Consider the following 18,944-nt stretch of genomic DNA (forward strand, 5'->3'; position numbering starts at 1 on the left):
CTTAAAGCCTAACCTATCAAACACTAGACTCGAAAGGCGAGTGTTTGAGATTCCAGGCCCAGTGTAGATCACAGTATCTATACTTAAATATTATCATGTTCTGACCGTCTAGTACGGGTTTTGCAATTTTTTAAAACGAAAAAAGTTTAGGTTTTTCATACATTATCTGTCAAAAGTTTAATGATAGTTTCCGCTAGAGGCGACACTTTATATGCGAGAAATCGTAAACTTTTATAGTTTTCAATAAACTATCAAACCTGTACTAGACGGGCTGTGCACCGCACGGCATCTTAGAGTGTAGTTGTGTTCTAATTATAGCCCACCAAAGCTGCGGAGATAGACTTACTGCTTTAATCCTATACCTAGATAGATTTAATACTATGTATACCAAAAAATATGAAGGTATCGTCGGAACTCAGAGCATTTTTACCTAGTCCTTATGATCACAAGTAAACTACAATTGGTATAACTATACCCTATCCTATACCTACCACAGGTAAGAACTTTCAAAGTAACACATGTCTGCTGCCTCATATTTGTAAGAAGAGTATTTTATGCAAGGAGTTAATTTTCCTTGATTCCTTAACATAAAATATCATCACATAAAGAAGAAAGTTTAATAAGAAGCGTATAATATCTTCCTATAGATATATTCCCATGAAATTAATAAGTACGTAAGTTATATTACTTCCATGTATAATATATATTCCTTAATAAGCAGTATGCTGATATGTCTAGCTCATGATGACACTTATTTCATGTCAGTGATGGTATAAGCAAGTACTTAACAAACATTTTCATTTTTATGGTCTTAAGCCTTAACTACTTAAGTACCTATATTATTTTTATCGCTATATCTACCCCTTCCCCCTTCCCTTAATTTACAGTTGTAAGTAATTTAAAAGACAAATATAATTAAATAACCTTATTTCTTATTAGATTTCTTTCTTATTCTCCAAATTCATTTATTAAATTTATTTACACAACAAAATTGATAGCGACGGTTAATGCAAGCGTGATCGCGCTCAGCGTGGCGATGGAAGCGGCGTCTGGTTGGGGCGGGGTCATGTCGGGAGTGGTGTCTACGGGCGGCGCGTCCGTGGGCGGCGGGCTGGGGCTGGGCGGCGGCGTGTAGCCGTACTCCAGGTACTCCTGGATCTCGGGCAGGCGGCGCGCGGACCACGCCAGGTTGTCGCGGGCGGCTCGCGCCCCGCTCATGCCGGTTGCGTAAGATGCTGCTCCGATTTGGTCCTGATTGGCGTTTAACCAGGTCTCGAACTGGAATAGAGGAATATGATTAGCTATGACACGGTATGAGTACGGTATGAGCATTGAGTATAAATGTTCTGGACTCGATCTCTGTTCCGAGTCCGAGATGTTGATAATATTGTAGAATATCGCGAATGTGAAGTGTATTTATGTAATTTCAAAGCTTCCTAAATATATCTGCATATAAATTCTTTTATTTTAGTATCGATAGCATTCTCATATATTTACTAATAAATAGGAATCAGTTCTTTGCAGATGTTTCATATAAACTTACTTCAACTATTTCAGCTTCCGATAGCAGTCGCCCAGCAATGTAGTTCAACGGAGTGCTGACACTGCCTAGCCTATAAAATAATAACATCAGTTAAATTTCTAATGCACTATTCAAGAGAGTAAAACATGTTCATATTTATAAACATGTGTTTACTTACGCCGAAGTAGTTTGCGGAATATTTCTCTTTAGCCATTCAAAGACTATTTGCACATTCTCATCGTTTCCGGACACAGCGCTGTTCAGAGCGACGTTGTAGTCCTGAGGCCTCACCAGCTCGTTGTCTTCTACTACACTATTGAGAAGAACATTGAGACTCGCGGCATCCTTGGTGCACCCCAACTTTTCTAGCAGCACAACGATTTCATTCGCCAGGTCTTCGGATTCGAAACGTGACCATAAGAATCGGAAGTCTTCTGGTGTTCCAGCGCGGAGACCGGCGCAGTACACCCACGGCCTCATGTTAGCGGGCAAGCTGAAAAAAGTGACTTTGTAAGTTTTAATTGGAGAACACACACACATACACACATACACACATCCTGTGAACAGTCCACTGCAAGACACAGACATTCGTCAAGACTAGGAGGGTTTAACATCATATCCGTGATTGGCAGCCTCGTTGGAGATATCGCACAGCACAAACGGGGACCTACCCACAGAACTTCATAACAACTTTTTGTCTTCAAATGAATATCTGCCATGGCCAAGCTTTGAACTTGTGACTAACCTACACGGCATCTAGCTTTTGACAAACACGGACAATAATCTGGCCAAGTCTTGCATCAGCTGCAACTGTCCCATCAATATCGGACCCAACTCCATCCCAAACAGGAATACTCACAAAGTGCCATTCTTAAGGTTGCGGGAGTCCAGCACGGTCATCAGACCCAACGTTTCAAGCAGACAAAGGTACTCACAAAGTGCCATTCCTGAGGTTGCGGAAGTTCGTGACGGCCTGCGCGACGCACTGCTCGTGACCCACGTTGCACAGGAAGTCGAGCACGTACATGCGCAGGAGTCCGTCCATGAACGGCTCTCCAGGGACTTCAGCGAAGCCGAGACGAGCGGTCACGGCCGAGCTCAGCTTTATGATCTCTTGCTGGGAATGTAAAGGCAGATTTAGACAGGCAGTGACTGGCGTCGAAATTGAAATAAGTCAGCGCTGGCCCAAAAAAAAAAACTATTGTAAATTGGTTTCAAGTCTTGTTGTTATAGCGTTGTTAGTTGTCTAAATGTAGACGTAACGCTTTGATATAGTCGAGATATCGAGACTACTCAGTATACCCATTATGAACAATTACATTATAAACTACATACCTAAGTAGAACATATGTATATACAAACCTGGAAGCTCTGCAAAGTTTGTGGATCGTGAGCCAATCTGCGCAGGAGCCAGTTGAAGCCAGAGATAGCCGCGACCCACGGCGCGTATTGTTCTTCGTACTCGAGGAAGGATAAGATGTCCATAGCTTTGGTGTACGACATGACTCCTGCGCGAGCCAATGCGAACACATCGTCAACGATCTATTAAAGAAGACAAATTTTAATTTAAATAAAAAAAAATGGTAATTTTGTAGTTTGAGTCACTTTTAATTTAATACATGGGGTTTATTTGATAATGGGTCTTGAATGGGTAATGCTTCAGTAGACAAACACAGTGATTGGGGTGGCTGATCTTGGGAGTTTCCGGTGGTTAATCATACTAATTCAAGGGGATAAGCGAAATAAATTCGACAATAACATAGAGACCTAATATGATAATAATACGATTATCATTTAGGCAATCTTTATATTTGCGTAACACTGTAGTGACTAAGAACGATTATCAGTTATAGTATCTAATATACCTACTTTAAAAAATAAACGACGTTTAACTGGAAGGTATTAAAAATGGAATGCTACGGTATCTATGTTTTCCATACTAACCTGTGCCCGATTAAGATCATGGATAACTCTCCTTTCATTGCTCTTCAATGCTGCAGTTATGAGGTCCCAAGTAGTGTCATCGTAGTTAACTCTGTAAAAGCCTGCAAAAGGTTTGTTTCATAAATTTTCTATAAAAAAAAAAAATATATTTCTTTAACAAAGGAATCTGTAGAGGCTGAAAAAATATTAACCAATTTCAGTAATTTAATTTCATTGCTTACCTGATTCCTGCTTGTTGAAGATAACCCACTCGTACCCGGTGGATCGTCTATTGATGGTGGTGGTGGTTTGTGTCAGGACCTGGGAGGGTTTCAGGTTGATAAAGTTGGGAGCGCCGCCGCGGGTCCACGTGATGGGTATCTGGTACAGGGTCGGCACACCCGACACACCGGTGTTGCGCTCCCATCGAGCCTAAAATATAACATTTATTTTTTAAATCTATGATAAATATGTCGTCAAAATAAGAAAGATTCAAAATAACTGTAATAATATAATATTTCCGATTCCTACAGTAGTCAAAAGTACCGCTATATTTATGTGATTGAGGTGTTGATAGACAGTTTCTTCTGAACCTAGCAGTCATCATAAAACAAGCAGTTTTTAACAATGTTACAAAAAACTCTGAAGTCTATCAGCACCTCTTTAGACGCTTTTCCAAAGCATATACCTGTGTAACTTGCATCAGTCCGGTATCGTGGTTGACCACGACAGTCAGCAGCGGGTGTCCCGCCTGCTCCGACCAGGACTTGAGGTAAGACTCGATGGTGACTCCCGCGTACGTCGCTAGGGCGCTGTCAGCGGCGGCCACTGTGTCCAGGGCCGAGAATAGGTGACGCGGCTCCGATACGTCGAATGCTCTGCAAATCAATTGAGATTTATTACGATCAATATTGCTAATAAAATTATTGAAAAATTCATAAACTTTTCTCCCAACGAAAACAGTTCCATTACTCACCTATCCTTGAGATAGTTCCTCAAACCGGTCAGGTAGGTATTCTCTCCCAGTAACTGCTGCGTCATGCGGAGGACCGCGGCGCCTCGGGCGTACGTGATGGTGGAGAAGTGGCTGGACACGGCGGCGGGGTCGTTGACCGACGGGTTGGTCAGCGCGTGCGCAGAGTCCAGGGAGTCGGAGAACATCGCCGTGTGGACTTGCTCCACGATGAACCGGGTCTCGTAGCCGAGATCAGGTAGAACCTTGAAAATAAATTACCAATTTTTTTCCGGACGCCCAGCCTTGTAACAATCCAACATCATGATTTATGTACATCTAGGAGTCACAAGGAGTAGGGCAAGACCAACAGATCCACAAATTCCACAATATGTTGATTGCCATAGATAGTCGATACTCACAGGTCCGGTCAGGAAGTACTGGTAGTATCTCGCGAAGCCCTCGTTGAGCCAGAGGTTGTCCCACCAGGCGCAGGTCACCAAGTTGCCGAACCACATGTGAGCTATCTCGTGGGCCACTATATTGGCTACTCTCTGCTTGTAAAAGTGGTTCGAGTTCTCAGGGTGATAAAGGATATTTGCTTCCCTGCAAGTCAAAATTTAAATTTATTGGTACATTCTGATATTAAATTAATAAAGCATAATCGTTAAACGCAAAAAGCTATTTTATTCCTTCCTGTTAAAGGTTGCCAGTATTACTGACCTGTAAGTTAAAAGACCCCAATTTTCCATAGCACCAGCCGAGAAGTCGGGAATAGCAGCTTGTTTCATGTTGAGGAACGGTGCCATTGAATAGTACTCGTAATCGGTATGTCCCTCCATGTATGCCAGTAATTTCTCTCCAACCTCTAGAGACCATTGGCCAGTCACACCCACGTTGTCTCTGGCATAAATGTCGAATGGCCTCAAAGTGTTGTTCGAAGACTCGACTTTTTCGTAATGGGAAACAATAAAAGCCACCAGATAAGAAGACGTCAATGGCGTAGTGTAAAAAGATTCTGCCGTCCTTCCATTGCCCAACCTAAAAAAAAGTTGTAGTGTATACGATTAAGTTGCGTTCCGTGTAATATTGTAATGATGATATGCAAATTTATGAAAAAAGGGCTTACGAAATAGTCCGCCTAATAGGCATATTCGAAATACTTGGGCTGAAGTCATCCTCTCGGTTGATGGTGATATTGAATAAGGCCTTAAATCCAGGCTCATCGTAGCAGGGGAAGGCTTTGCGGGCGTGACCTGGCTGGAACTGGGTTGTGGCCATCCATCTGAAATCGAGACAGTTAAATTCAAAACGTTGCGGTTGTACGTACGTAAACATAAACAGTACGCTTGAAACACTTTTAAAAACTTGAAACACTTTTAACTTCATAACAATCTTAGGAACTTATTGTCAAACAAGTACTTACCACATTGATACAAAAACCAAAGTGGAAACGGTAAACGGCAATATAATATGCTCGTTTTAAGGCAATATTCGACAGTTTAATATTCAAACCTATCCTTTAACTTTTTCATTTCATTATATTTTTACATAAGGTAAGGTAAGTTTTCATAATACACCTACCTAATACTATTTTGATTATTAATGGCCCTCAAAATTTCAAGGATTCTACTAACCTTTTTGTGCCCGATGAGTCTTTGTACCAGCTGCGATAGAACCCTCTCATGTCTGTTTGTAGGTTGCCCCGGTACGTCACGTTTACGGTATACTCTTGATCCAGTTGCAAGGCCTGAGTAGGAGCTACCCTCAAAAACGCGTAAGGCATTTCACACTGCGGGCTGTCGTTCGATATAGGCACTGGTTGAGGTTCCCCATTGATGTTACGAGTCACTTCGACTTTAGTGATCGTCAAGTCTTCACAATGCAAAACTATCTCGGATACATTAGCGACTGTAGCACTGATGTATATGGTAGCTTGTCCATCAAATGTGAATGGTGTTATGCCAGACGGCACATTTTCAAAGTAAGGTGTTAGCGTCACATTGTACAGACGTGGTTTAGTAGTTGTCGGTAGGCGGTAGGCAGGGTCTCTCAACATTCTATAGAAACTTGCCCAATCTTCTTCAGCCACATCGTCAACTGGGATGGGGCTCAGTGACGTTATGTCATGAGCCTGAATCAGGACCAACACCAAAAGGAACCAGCGAGAATCCTAAAATAAAATTAGTAGTAATGACGGTTTTATAACAAAAATTTCGTTAACTAAAATAATATTTTTTAAACATGCTTACCATTTTCTCGCCAGTATAAAGCTACTGAATAGTCAATAGATTTCACAATAATAAGATATCGGTCGAAATTATTTATTAATGTAATCTTATCCATAGTTTTAGGCAAATATGTTATTAAGATTATCTTAAACCACAAAGATATAGAGATAAAATGTACATTAAGGATTATGATAGTTACTCCATATTAAAGCCCGTTATTAGTTATAAAATGAACTTATTACATGGTACTTACTGAACTGGTCCTTAGCGATAGGTATCATATCAATGATATTTTTATTTCAAGTTTAATCCTTATGTTTCTTATGACATCTTAATGGTGATGCTGCAAGCAGATTATTTAAAAATTTAAGGGAGTACAGTTTAAGCAAACGGTAGGGTCGACGACAGCAGCCTCCTCAAGTAAAGTATCAACTGTACTTCATATAAATCTGGTGAACCCTGGGCAGTCAGTAACGCTATTCTTACTGAGTAGTCCTTTCACGGAAGGTGATCTAGGGTCTTTTATCTTTCTTCTTTTACTAAAAAGAAGAATAACAAGAACGCAACGGCAAAGACTGATCGTATCCAGAGATGTGAAGGAGCATGCGTGTGTTCAGTAATGAAATTATTTTTAGCGTGTCGGTGGCAGACACTAGAAGACTAGCTAGGGCTGTTTCGCTATGGGGAAGGGATTAGTCACTCTAATTGAATAAGAATGGGAGACTTATGGTGCACACGTGGCGTTGTAGCTGTTCAGGTATGCTAGACGTATCTAGGTGTCAGTTTATTCTTCATTCAGTGACCCTTGCTTGCACTGCAATGGGCTGACTTGATTGCTTGACGACACAAAATCATAATATCTACAAGGACATTACAATATATTAATTTGTTATCATTTTGTTATGTAGTGATGAGGTTACTTGTTTTGCAGTGATGAAAATATGTCATTTTTATCATTTTCTTATTCTATGAACATCATAAAAAAAACAATATTTATTGTTAAAAATATTTTATTTATGGTAAAAAATATTTATTATTATCATTTTATGATTATAATTAATATTGGTGTAACAAATCATAAAATACGATCGGTAATATTAGAGAACAACATCAGTAAAGTTTTCAAAAAACTAACGGTATATTTACAATTACGTATCAACACAGTCTTGTAACATTAAACAAGTAAAGTCCACTGTCCTACTTATAAAAGAAATTGAAATAAATACTAAACACTAAGGCTAAATAAACCTTTTAGACCAGAATATTTGCGATCACAGCGACTGTGATGGCGAACACTGAGAGGAAGCTGGTGGCAGCTGAGTCTGGCAGGTCGGGGACCTCTGGCTCGGGGAGGTCTGGCTGCGGGGTCGTCTCGGTGTCGACCTCCGGGGGCGGATCAGGTGTTGACAGCTGAGGCAGCTCCACGGGAGTTTCGAGGAAGTCCTGGATTGTAGGACTGATCTCTGCAGCCCACTCGAGGGCCTGGCGAGTGCTCTCCGCACCGGCGTTGATGGACGCGTAGGAGCCGGGACGGAATCCGTTCAACGTATTCTCGTTGCTCTGGGCCCAACTTTGGAACTGAAAAATTAAGAGTTTTTAACAATGATTTCAAAAGTACGCTAGTAATATATATGTCAATGGTTTTTAATGTTATTGTAAAAAATTTACTCCTGCATTCTTGACCCAACTTTGGAACTGAAAAAATTGGAGTTTGTAAAGTTATTGTTCAAAAATACTCCTGAATGCATTATACTTAGAGAGGGCTTGTAGGGAGGTTAAATACAATTTAAATGTAAGGTAATTTACAATTAGGAGAAAAACACACGAATTTCAACTTTTCCATTGACAGAATCGGTCGAAAATTTACGGACTGAAATTAACTTACAGCATCAATTTCGGCAGCAGTGCGTAGTCTGGAGGAGATGTAGGACAAAGGCGTAGCAATACCATCTCGGGGGAATCTGGAAGTAAAAAAAAACTCTGTTATTTCGATATACAGAACATTTTTTGTACTGTTGGGCTTCGATGTTAATATGTATAGTAATAAGTAAGTATATATTATACCCTACCCGCACTAGGCCAGCGTGGTGGACTAGGCCTAAACCCCTTCCTTAATTGGATGGAGACCCGTGCTCCAGCAGTGCGGACGTGATGGGTTGTGATGTGATGATGATGTATTATACAAATTAATTAATGGACTTACGCTGCGGCAACAGTGTTCAGATTTCCTTGTACAAACTGGAAGGCAATCTGAGTGTTTTCCTCATTGCCGGTGACAGCGCTGTTCCACGCAGTCGTGTAGTCCTGGGGCCGGATCACCAGATTGTCAGTCACAATAGCGGACATGAACCTGTAATGGACATTAAAAAATTAAGCCGTGATTCAAGTGCCAAAAAAGAACTGTAAATTTGCAGGGAGGAAAACATACTACACTCGTGAGAAATGGAAAAGTTCCAGAGGCAATAGTACCAACTTTGCTCCTAAATTGAAAAGGCAAATAAATTATAATTGAAAAGGCTAGTTAATGGTGCCGTCTACAATATTAAAGTACATTTAAGAGCGTATCAGATTATTACATACTTTAAATTAAATAATTTAAACAAAATGGTTTTTTAGTGTAACTTTTTACTGCAAATAAAAAAGGTAAAAAACCCGGAACAGTGGTAGTCGGTCGGTCAGGTAAGTAAGCCGGGTAAGCGCCCGCTTCTCACGCCAGAAATGCGGGTTCGAATCCCGGCGCTGACATGTACCAATGAGTTCTTTTCTGAATTTAAGTACCTACAATGTATACCATCGCTCTTACGGTGAAGGAAAACATCGTGAGGAAACCTTCATATCTAGATTTAGCACATCTAGATATGTGAACCCACCAACTCGCAGTGGACCAGCGTGGAGGGAAATGGTCCAACCTTAGGAAGGCAGTTTAGACCTTGGGGATATGCACAAAGGTTTCATTCGAGAGAGACAGGTGCAGGTACTAACACCCCCACAGAGAATAGAATAGAATGTAAAAAACCCACTTCTTAAGAGACTCCTCGTCCTTGGTGCACCCGAGGGTGCCGAGCAGCAGGATCTTCTCGGTGTAGACGGGGTGGTCCAGGAACCGCTGCCAGAGGAACTCGAAGTCGCTGGCGTCGCCCCGGCGGAGCGCGTTGCAGTAAACCCAGTTGCGGTTGTTCACGTCCACTCTGGAATCATGGTGAGGGGACGGGTTTGGTGAGCAAGTTCAATTAATGTATACATTTGTTAAAAACATTGCAGTGATTTTAATGCTTAAACGGAGCTCAAAAAAGTTACATTGGAGGCGTACCTATCTTATTTTGTACACGACATTGAAAACAATTTTGATATATTTTTGAAAGTTCTCTTAAAAATACTTAGAATAAAATTCTGTTCTCCATAATAGTTAAACAAAAATATCAAAGGATTGCTAATAGCATATGATTATTTTTAATATGTCGCTCAGGACTTATTAGAAACGAAATCCACTAAACCTTGAAATTCATTGATAATATATTATGAGTGTATTAATAACAAGTTTAAAACACATACTCGACAGGCTGGGCAGGAGCGATGACCTTCAGAGCAGCGAACTGCCGATCCGCGGACTGCAGACATTCCTCCACTCCGAGCCTGCACATGAAGGGGGCCAGCTGGTAGCGCAGGTACGTGGTCATGAAGGCTTCGTTAGCGTTCGAAGCTGTGTAGCCAACGGTAGCCATAGCCCGTGAACCCCAGCGGGTGATTTCAGCCTGGAAGGATGATTAGGGATTATTAGGACTGGCTAGAGATTAGGGGATGCAGGTGGGCGACTTCCGAATTTGCGTATGGATGCTTTTGCAAAACACCGTTGTCATAAGTGCAGTCAACTCCTTAAATATGCAGGTATTTCACAATAAACACTAAGGAATTTTCACACCAAATTATTTTATTTGCAATGGAGCGCTGTCAAAGAATAAAATAAAAATAAAAATAAAACATTTTAAAGGATACTTAAGAATCAAACGAACTTACAGTGAGCTTGTTCAAAACGGCGGCGTTCTCAGGGCCAGACAGCCGGTTGGTGAGCCAGTTGAAGCCGGTGATGGCGGCCACCCACGGCGCGTACTCCGTCTCGAACTCCAGGAACGAGAGGATCGTCATGGCGCGCTGGTACGTCATGATGCCAGATCGCGCATATGAGAACACGTCGTTCACGATCTAGGTAAAGACAAAGATGAGTATAATGGAGACGATCTAAACAAAGACAGACGTATAATGCGATGAGGTTTTATGAACAGAAGTAGAACAGTAGATCGAGAAAACTTTTACAGTCACACGACACAAACAACTCATTAAACATCCTGAACCAGAGACAAAAAAATCGGTTTGTAAACAAATACTAACTATCCCGGTCGGGATTCGAACCCTCAGCACTTCAGTCAGCGCACTAATCAATTAAGTTTATGTAAGTTACATTGGGAAACTTGAAAATATCACTACTTTGGAAGTGTAACTGCATTGTTACCTGCGCTCTGTTGTAAGGATGAATTTTGGTCCTGTCTTCGCCTCTCAACGCTCTGATGATCAGGTCCCATGTGTAGGAATCGTAGTTGACTCGGTAGTAACCTGGAAGGTTTAAAAATTACATAAGAAAATTAACAAGACATACTAAAATATATACTCACGAGCATAGAACAACGCAGACTCAAGTACCCTCACGAGCAATAAAAAGTTCCATTGAGATTATGGTTTTACTGCTTACCAGTTTGTTGGATGTTGAAGATGACCCATTCGTCGCCCTGAGAACCGCGGGGGATGACGTTGGCGGTTGCGGACAGGATGTGCGTGGGCTTGGTGTTAGAGAAGTCGGGCTTGCTCGCGGTGGCGAACGACACCGGCACGATCCACAGCGAGTTGGAGGTAGACATGCCAGTGTTGATGTTGAAACGTTGCTGCAAGTTCATATTCAGGGTTAATTAACTTAGACGATGAACAGACTGGACCGCCGCGGAGGATCCGCCGTCACAATTGGATGAAAAACTGACAATTTATACTCTTATACAAAAAACATCTACCCTTTTACAGTGTCAATGCCTAACCGCGCGGAATTTTTACTATGGTAAATCCGCAATCCGCCGTGGTGCAGTGTGTAAAACGCCTTAGTTAGATCATATGGGTAGGTCATTGATTTTCCAAAGGCAAAAAATATGTCTTTTATTGAATACGGGTTTCCTATAGCATCCACAACTTACATAACTGACCCAATAAAATAATACAAAGTTACTACCTGAGTGACAGTCATGTCCCCAGTTTGGTGGTTCACTTCAACGAACAGGACCGGCGCACTGCCTTGTTCTGTCCAGCTCTTGTAGTACTCAACCAGGGAGAAGTTGGGTCCGTACTCGGCCAGCGCACCGGCCTCCTTGGCCGCCGCCTCCAACGATTCAAACAGATTGATTGGCAGCGCAGTTTTGAATTTGCTGAAAAGGGATTACTACGTTATTACATGTTTGTTGGACCAAACATTTCACCTACAAACTACGTACCTACACATTTTGTGCAAATTGTTTGTTTCATGGCTCAATCGAATTGCCCATTTGAAATACCTAACAAACCACTTCAAGTAGTCAGTTTGTCAAGAGACTTGCAAGAGTCATCTTGAAGTTATTTTTAATTTACGGATACTTACAAGTCCGAAATGTATTTCCGCAAGCCTTCTCTATGAACGTTGTAGCCGAGGAGATGCTCCGTCATCCTGATGAGGGAGGCTCCCTTGTTGTAGCTGAGTGTGGAGAACATGCCGCTGACCTGTGCGGGGCTGCCGACGCCGGGGTTGGTGAGCGGGTGCGGGTTGTTGGCAGCGTCGGCCAACAACGCGGTGTGGACTTGCTCGGTAATGAAACGGGTTTCAAATCCCATTTCGGTTTCGACCTACAAAAGGTTTTTTGTTTTTAATTTATTTTTTAATTTGTTTTTATTTTTATGATAGATACATTAGTATTATTTTCTTAGGACCTGTTTCACAATGTCTGGATAATGGCTACCTATGATGTGTGTGGTAATTATGTTTTAAACAGTGACTGCATTACTTTTACCCCACACGTAGCCATAATCTAGACATGCATTGCAACTGGCCCTTGAAATTATATCTATAATCAGTTACCGCGTTCGTGAGGAAATACTGGTAGTATCTGGCGAAGCCCTCGTTGAGCCACAAGACGTCCCACCAGTCACAGGTGACCAGGTTGCCGAACCACATGTGCGCGATCTCATGGGACAATATGTACGCTATAAGTTGTTTCGAGTTGTAATTAGTTTGTTTCTCGTCGTACATCAAGTACGCTTCTCTGGAAATTTTGAACAAATTATATTAAACCGCAACTATTTAACTGATATAAATTAGTTATGAATGTTTTCAATTTGTTAGTTTTCGAACCTGTAGGTCAACAGTCCCCAGTTTTCCATAGCACCGGCAGAAAAATCAGGAATAGCAGCTTGAGTCATTTTAAGGTTAGCATCAACTTCATAGAAATCAAGACCCGTGTGGTCGCTCATTTCTGCGAGCAGTTTCTGTCCGACGTCATAAGCATATTGTCCTTGGCCATTATCGATAGCATCAGGTCTAGCAATCACTTCGTATTTTAACTGTTGAGGGATAGCATTATCTTCAAGAGACTTGTACTCAGCAACAATAATTGCTATTAAGTATGTAGACATTACTGGAGTTGTATAAAACACGTCGTCCATGTAATTCCTAGAAATAGATAAAGTTAAAATAATATGTGAGAGTTATAATTAAAAAAAAATGTGGGGACATCTCATACACGGGCTATATGGCCATCCGACCCAGAGTTAGGCCAGATATCGGACAGCTGATATATTTTCTCAGATCCATTGAAACGGCTTAATTTACACTACATAGTTTGTCATTGCTAAAATATTTTTTGTGCCTTCATAATCAACATCAGTGAATTATTATATTGATAAGGCAGGCACTAACACAAATTATAGAATGAAGTAGTTATTAAAATCTCTTACTCTATATTCACAGTTGCATCAGAGCTCTTAAGTTTCGTGTTAGACCAGCTCCTATACGCTTTTGGCCGCCTCAGGGTTATGTCAAAGGTAGCTTTGAAACTGGGCTCGTCGTAGCAAGGGAAGGCAAAACGGGCGGAGGTCCCTTGAAACTGGGTCGACGCCATCCATCTATAACAAATACATACAAGGTTACAGAAGTACACATTCCTGCACCGCTGCCTAAATATACTCAAGAGAAAGCGGCTTCGTTGCATCTACGCTCCGCTATGGCATCATATTCTATGGCAATTGCACGGAGAGAGAAGCTATTTTCAGGGCTCAAAAGAGGTGCTTACGTTCTATATGTGGAATAAAGAGTGATGAAAGCTGTAAACCACTATTTAAATCACTCAAGATTCTAACATTTCCATCTCTGTATATACTTGAAGTAGCAATTTTCGTTAAACAAAACCCTAAACTCTTTCTAAAAGTCTCTGAAATACGCAAAAGAGAAGTTACCATGAGATCACAGTATGCTAATACTCTGTGTTTACCGATGGCAAAAAAGGCACTTGTCAGAAAAAGCATAGTATATATGGGACCAAAAGTATATAATAAAATTCCCAATGACATACAAATTCTCAACCTTCAAATGTTCAAAAATAGACTACATAAACTGTTAATAGAAAAATGCTATTATTCAATTAATGATTATTTAAATGATGAACTTTGACATAAAACTTATTTAACCTATGACCTATATGTACTTATCGACCTTTTCTTTAAATCTTGTTGCCTGTTATATTTTTATTTTATTCTCACTTACAATTGAATGCATGTGCATGTGCTTATTTGTATTATGTACTTATTTGTATGTCCCACTCTAGTTGGACAGAACATAGCGTTCACAAGAATTGTCTAAAACATCTATTATATTATATCATGTTCTATGAATGTATGTATAATGTCTACCTGTGTTCACAAATAAATATATTTGAATTTTGAATTTTAATTTTTTTAAAGTAATAGTACCAATGAAAAGGTTCCTGTGACAAATAGAACCAAAAATTACTCCTATATGTAGATATTACCATAGACATACCATACATACGGCAATATCGAAGTACATATTTTGACAGCGCATTAGAATACTACCAAGTAAGGGTGCGTTGCACCATTTAACTTTAACTATTACAAACGTCAAATCTCTTGAAGATTGATCTCTCTCGTCAAGGGATTTGACGTTTGTAATAGTTAAAGTTAAATGGTGCAACCCACCCTAAAACGTACCTAAATATTTAATCATTTCTTTTGGGGGTTATTTAGTGTCTACATTCAACTCCTCTTTTTTTCAAACATTTATAAAAAGAAATTTAACTTACTTTGTCTCTGTGCCGGTTTTGAACCAGCTCTTGTAAATGCCGTACATGTCATTTCGCATCGCTCCGTTGAAGCTTATGCTCAGAGTGTAGACAGTATCACTGGCAGGAGTGAATACCAAACTTTCAGTGGGTGTAATTTTTAAAAACTCGTAAAGTTCAACTGTTTCATACTTTACAGTTACCGCTTCGTTTCCTTTTTTCAACACCACAGTTTCGATGTTGAGGTCCTTTCCACAGTGGATCACGATCTCATTAACGTTTTCCTGAGTGGCTACTAGTTGAATGTCAACGTTTCCAGCGAACGATAGATTGTCATTGTCTTTAAAGTCAAAAGACCAGAGAATTTTGTAGTTTATTGGTTTAGTGGTGGTAGGGAGTCGGTACTCATTTTGAGAGGTTTGGAACAGCGCAATTTCCTCATTGCTGAAGGCGTCAACATTTTCAAATACTTGACCCTCAAGCATTTCATCGGTGAAAATGGTGTTCCTTTGGATCTTTATAACCGGGGGAAGAGCGAAGGCTGCTCCCAGGCCAACCAAGGCAATGAGAATCCTTGTTGTCGTTGTCGCCATCTAAAATAAATTAGATAAGTAGGTACGTAATTATAATATTTTTTTGAATGATGGCCGATTTATCGGTTATTTATGAAAAAAGTATTGATTGAAGTCTGATAAATATAGTGTGCAAAAAATTGGGAGGTATTATGGCAATAGGTTATCCACCTATCCTAAGGTTACGTCAATTAAACGACGCGCAAGGTTTTTGTAGGGATAACTACTCGAGAACCGCTGAGTACTGTCCAACTGTCATTATCATTACATACAAAGCATCCTTGCATAATTATATAGAAAAACTCCTACCTATGTAGTATCCTGGGGTACAAAACCTTACAATAAACGGATTCTGACAGAGCTATGGCTATCTCTTGATATTATTAAACGAGTTATAATAATATGCTTAAAGCTAGATAAGATGTTATCTTTGATATCTACCTACCACTTTATTCCTAATATCATAATAATTATTATTTTATTGAGTCATATCAATAAAATGGGTATTTTACTTGTTAAAAATTGGTATATACCTACCGGATATAATGATTAGATACCTTTGATATGCATCTGTTCAGGCATTTTACTATTCTTTATTTATACAGGATGTTGCAAAAAGGGTATACTAAGCCGAAGCCTACGTGTGCAGCATAGTATATCTAAGCCCCAAAATAAAATCAGATTTTCAAAGTTCGCGAAAAAAAAATCTTTGTAAGTTAGATATAACATGCTGCACATGTAGGTTGCGGCTTAGTATACCCTTTTTGCAACACGCTGTATAATAATTAAAGACTATAATAAAGTTTTAAAATCAAATCAGAAGGTAAAGGATTACTGAACACATTTCTGTTTAAATTTAAAAAATCATTCAAACTTTTGGGTTTTTTCCGAGTAGGGTAACTGTGGGATCACCTCCACCGGACATTAGCAATCGTTAAGCTGCGTCGAAGCTTGTCAAATCTGACTTATTTTGTGTGGATCTGGAAGATTTTGATAGACGAGCGACGGTGCTTATGAATGGCGGCGCTGCAAATTACGTGGCACTCGCGGTGGCGAATAGTTATTGCTTACTAGGAACGCAGCCTTAGTATAAAAAGTAGGCATAAGAAGTAGCTAAGCGCCCTATTCCGCCTATTAAGGAATCGCATTGTATTAGATTAAGCATGCTTTCTCATCAATAAAAAATCATAATCTCTTATGAAAATCGTTTTTGCAAACTTGTAGGTTTGGCGGTTGCCTTTATTATATACGCAATTTTAAATTGTAGTCCTAATACTGATTAATCCTGAGTTGGTTGAATCAGACAGAAACAAAAAACTTCCATCAGTCAACAACGTCCAGGTTTAGACTAGGAAAAAAAACAGTAAGTAGGTATTTCATTGTCCAAGGGTGTAAATAAGTGCCCATGTAAGATTATCATAATTATAAGGCGGAGTTCACATTTAATTAATAATAAAATATAAAGAAATCAATTTCTACGAGTAATGAAAATGAAACTTTAATGAAAATCAGAAGTATGCTTTCTATACCTGTTAGTAAGATGTTAGGTGGTTCTATATTTTATTTTGAAAAATAAAAAAAAACACCAACTTACCTTGTTATTTTGGCGACAGCAACACACTAAATGCCTTATCAAATTAGAGGCACTAACTATAGGTGGAATTAAATTTGAAAGGTACAAATTATTATAATCCGATAGCGATTGATAAACATAATCATATCTAGATCTATCCTGGATGAATGATGCTTGCGATACGTAATCTTTGTTTTGTTAACGAGCACTTTTTGGGTCTAGCCCAATTTTTTTCCTGTTTTGACGGCACAGTGTTTGAAGACAGCTGCTGTAGAAGTTTGATTTCCGGTCAGGGTGGTTGTCTTCTTATCGTGTTACAAATAAAACTAGCTGGGCTAAAGACTAGGGCTTCTTATGCTAAAGGATAAGTGCCAATGCCAGTTTCGCCATAGTGGGTAAGAGCATAACCAGGGATTATTGGTTGACTTTTGACTCTTTGACACATCTGTCAAGAATTTAATATGGAGATGACGTATAATTGATGAACCAATCCCTGGTTACGATATAACCGACTATGGCGAAATTGGAGCTAATCCTGTTAGATTAGCGTAAGTTTCTGACTGCCCATACTGCGCCGAAGATAATAGGATATGTAACATAATTGTTTATTTCTTATCATTAACCCAATAACTAAATTTGGCGGATTTTCATACACAATTTAACCACTTAGGTCCTTATTCTACTACAGCAGTAGAATCTTGAAAAATCCTTTCTTATCGTATAATCTTACAAGAAATCTTACTCTATGGAAATTTGCGATTGCAATAAGGCAACATTTTAAAAACGCATTTTGTTTATTTCTATATTATTACAATTTACTTACCGATACTACATGTTAAATATTTAAACCTTCAATTACATACAATAATTTTACGATGGTACCTCTATAGATTTATGTTCTTAATATACTTACTTAAAATATATTATTATAAATTTTAGTACCCTTGTAATTTATTCGAGACACAAATTAAATATAGTTTAGTTATACTTACTCTAAAATTATCTAAATATTCGTATGACTCAATCAAAACATTCACTTATTTAACGCTAGCAACAAAATAGTAACTAAATTATGCTATATTATAATAAATGTAGAAGATGTGCTCCCAAACAATAAAAAATTGTACTACGTCAACTACAGATCTAACTGAAAAAAAATATTCGCATCAATATTTAAAAAAACGCAAAGGAATTTTTTGTATCCATCGTATTATTTATTAAGCTTTATACTTATCATTACTACTCGTACTTTGGCATTTTGTGTGGGGAATAAAAAAAAATATTCTGATCCCATTAGGAATGTTTTTTTTTTAAATTTTCCCAGTTGAACAGTAGGTACTACGGTACTACGTTATAATGAAATTTTAGGGAACATATAATTTACACATTGACATTCACGTTTGAATCGTACCTAAACATGTAGGTACCAGCCTCGCTTATAGTGAAAAGCCCAAGCGTCCTACGCTAACAAAACGCTATCTTAGGCCTGGGTCTCCTATTTTATGCTATATGCGGCGTCCGACTTTGACGTAAACGTTTTGATCAACGTCCTACGGCCTACCTACGGCGTCTAAGCGCCAACGTCGGCGTGTGAGGGAGACCGCATCAGTACATTTCTATAGTGAGCATCGTGACGCGGCCTACGGCGTGACGCTGGACGCGAACTACGGCGTAAATAGGAGACCCGGGCCTTAGTTACGATATTGTTAACGTATTACGCTTGGCTTTGCTTCAGGAGGAATACTCTATACTGACGAAAAACGAACAAACGAGAGCAGCTGTCGTGCAATCGACACGTTAATACAACGTGA

General features: G+C 39.5%; 1 protein-coding gene across 2 annotated transcripts; it reads right to left on the reverse strand.

Moving 5' to 3' along the window:
• Window positions 1-910: 910 nt before the first annotated feature.
• Pxapn-a (membrane alanyl aminopeptidase-like) lies at window positions 911-17,309 on the reverse strand. Of its 2 annotated transcripts, XM_038121793.2 has the most exons (29): window positions 17,155-17,309; window positions 15,010-15,581; window positions 13,649-13,816; window positions 13,047-13,364; window positions 12,774-12,957; window positions 12,300-12,541; window positions 11,898-12,090; window positions 11,373-11,562; window positions 11,136-11,236; window positions 10,643-10,828; window positions 10,181-10,380; window positions 9,649-9,816; window positions 8,832-8,978; window positions 8,514-8,589; window positions 7,883-8,206; window positions 6,650-6,670; window positions 6,035-6,570; window positions 5,527-5,682; window positions 5,121-5,438; window positions 4,820-5,003; window positions 4,422-4,663; window positions 4,134-4,323; window positions 3,688-3,877; window positions 3,467-3,567; window positions 2,885-3,064; window positions 2,458-2,639; window positions 1,701-2,015; window positions 1,544-1,613; window positions 911-1,278 (listed from the first exon to the last, which is right to left on the reverse strand). In XM_038121793.2, the coding sequence occupies exons 2-29, from the start codon at window positions 15,579-15,581 to the stop codon at window positions 979-981; spliced, it is 6,054 nt and encodes a 2,017-aa protein (XP_037977721.2). In that variant the 5' UTR covers window positions 17,155-17,309; the 3' UTR covers window positions 911-978.
• Window positions 17,310-18,944: the final 1,635 nt, after the last annotated feature.

The sequence above is a fragment of the Plutella xylostella genome, chromosome 9, assembly GCF_932276165.1.
Source record: "Plutella xylostella chromosome 9, ilPluXylo3.1, whole genome shotgun sequence".
Taxonomy (NCBI): domain Eukaryota; kingdom Metazoa; phylum Arthropoda; class Insecta; order Lepidoptera; family Plutellidae; genus Plutella; species Plutella xylostella.

Coding starts and splice junctions, on each gene's coding strand:
- Pxapn-a (XM_038121793.2), bottom strand. CDS start 15,581: ATGGCGACAACGACAACAAGGATTCTCATTGCCTTGGTTGGCCTGGGA. Junction 5,439..5,526: donor CCTATTAGGCGGACTATTTC/GTAAGCCCTTTT, acceptor ACTTTTTTTTAG/GTTGGGCAATGGAAGGACGG. Junction 2,640..2,884: donor AAACTTTGCAGAGCTTCCAG/GTTTGTATATAC, acceptor TTACATTCCCAG/CAAGAGATCATAAAGCTGAG.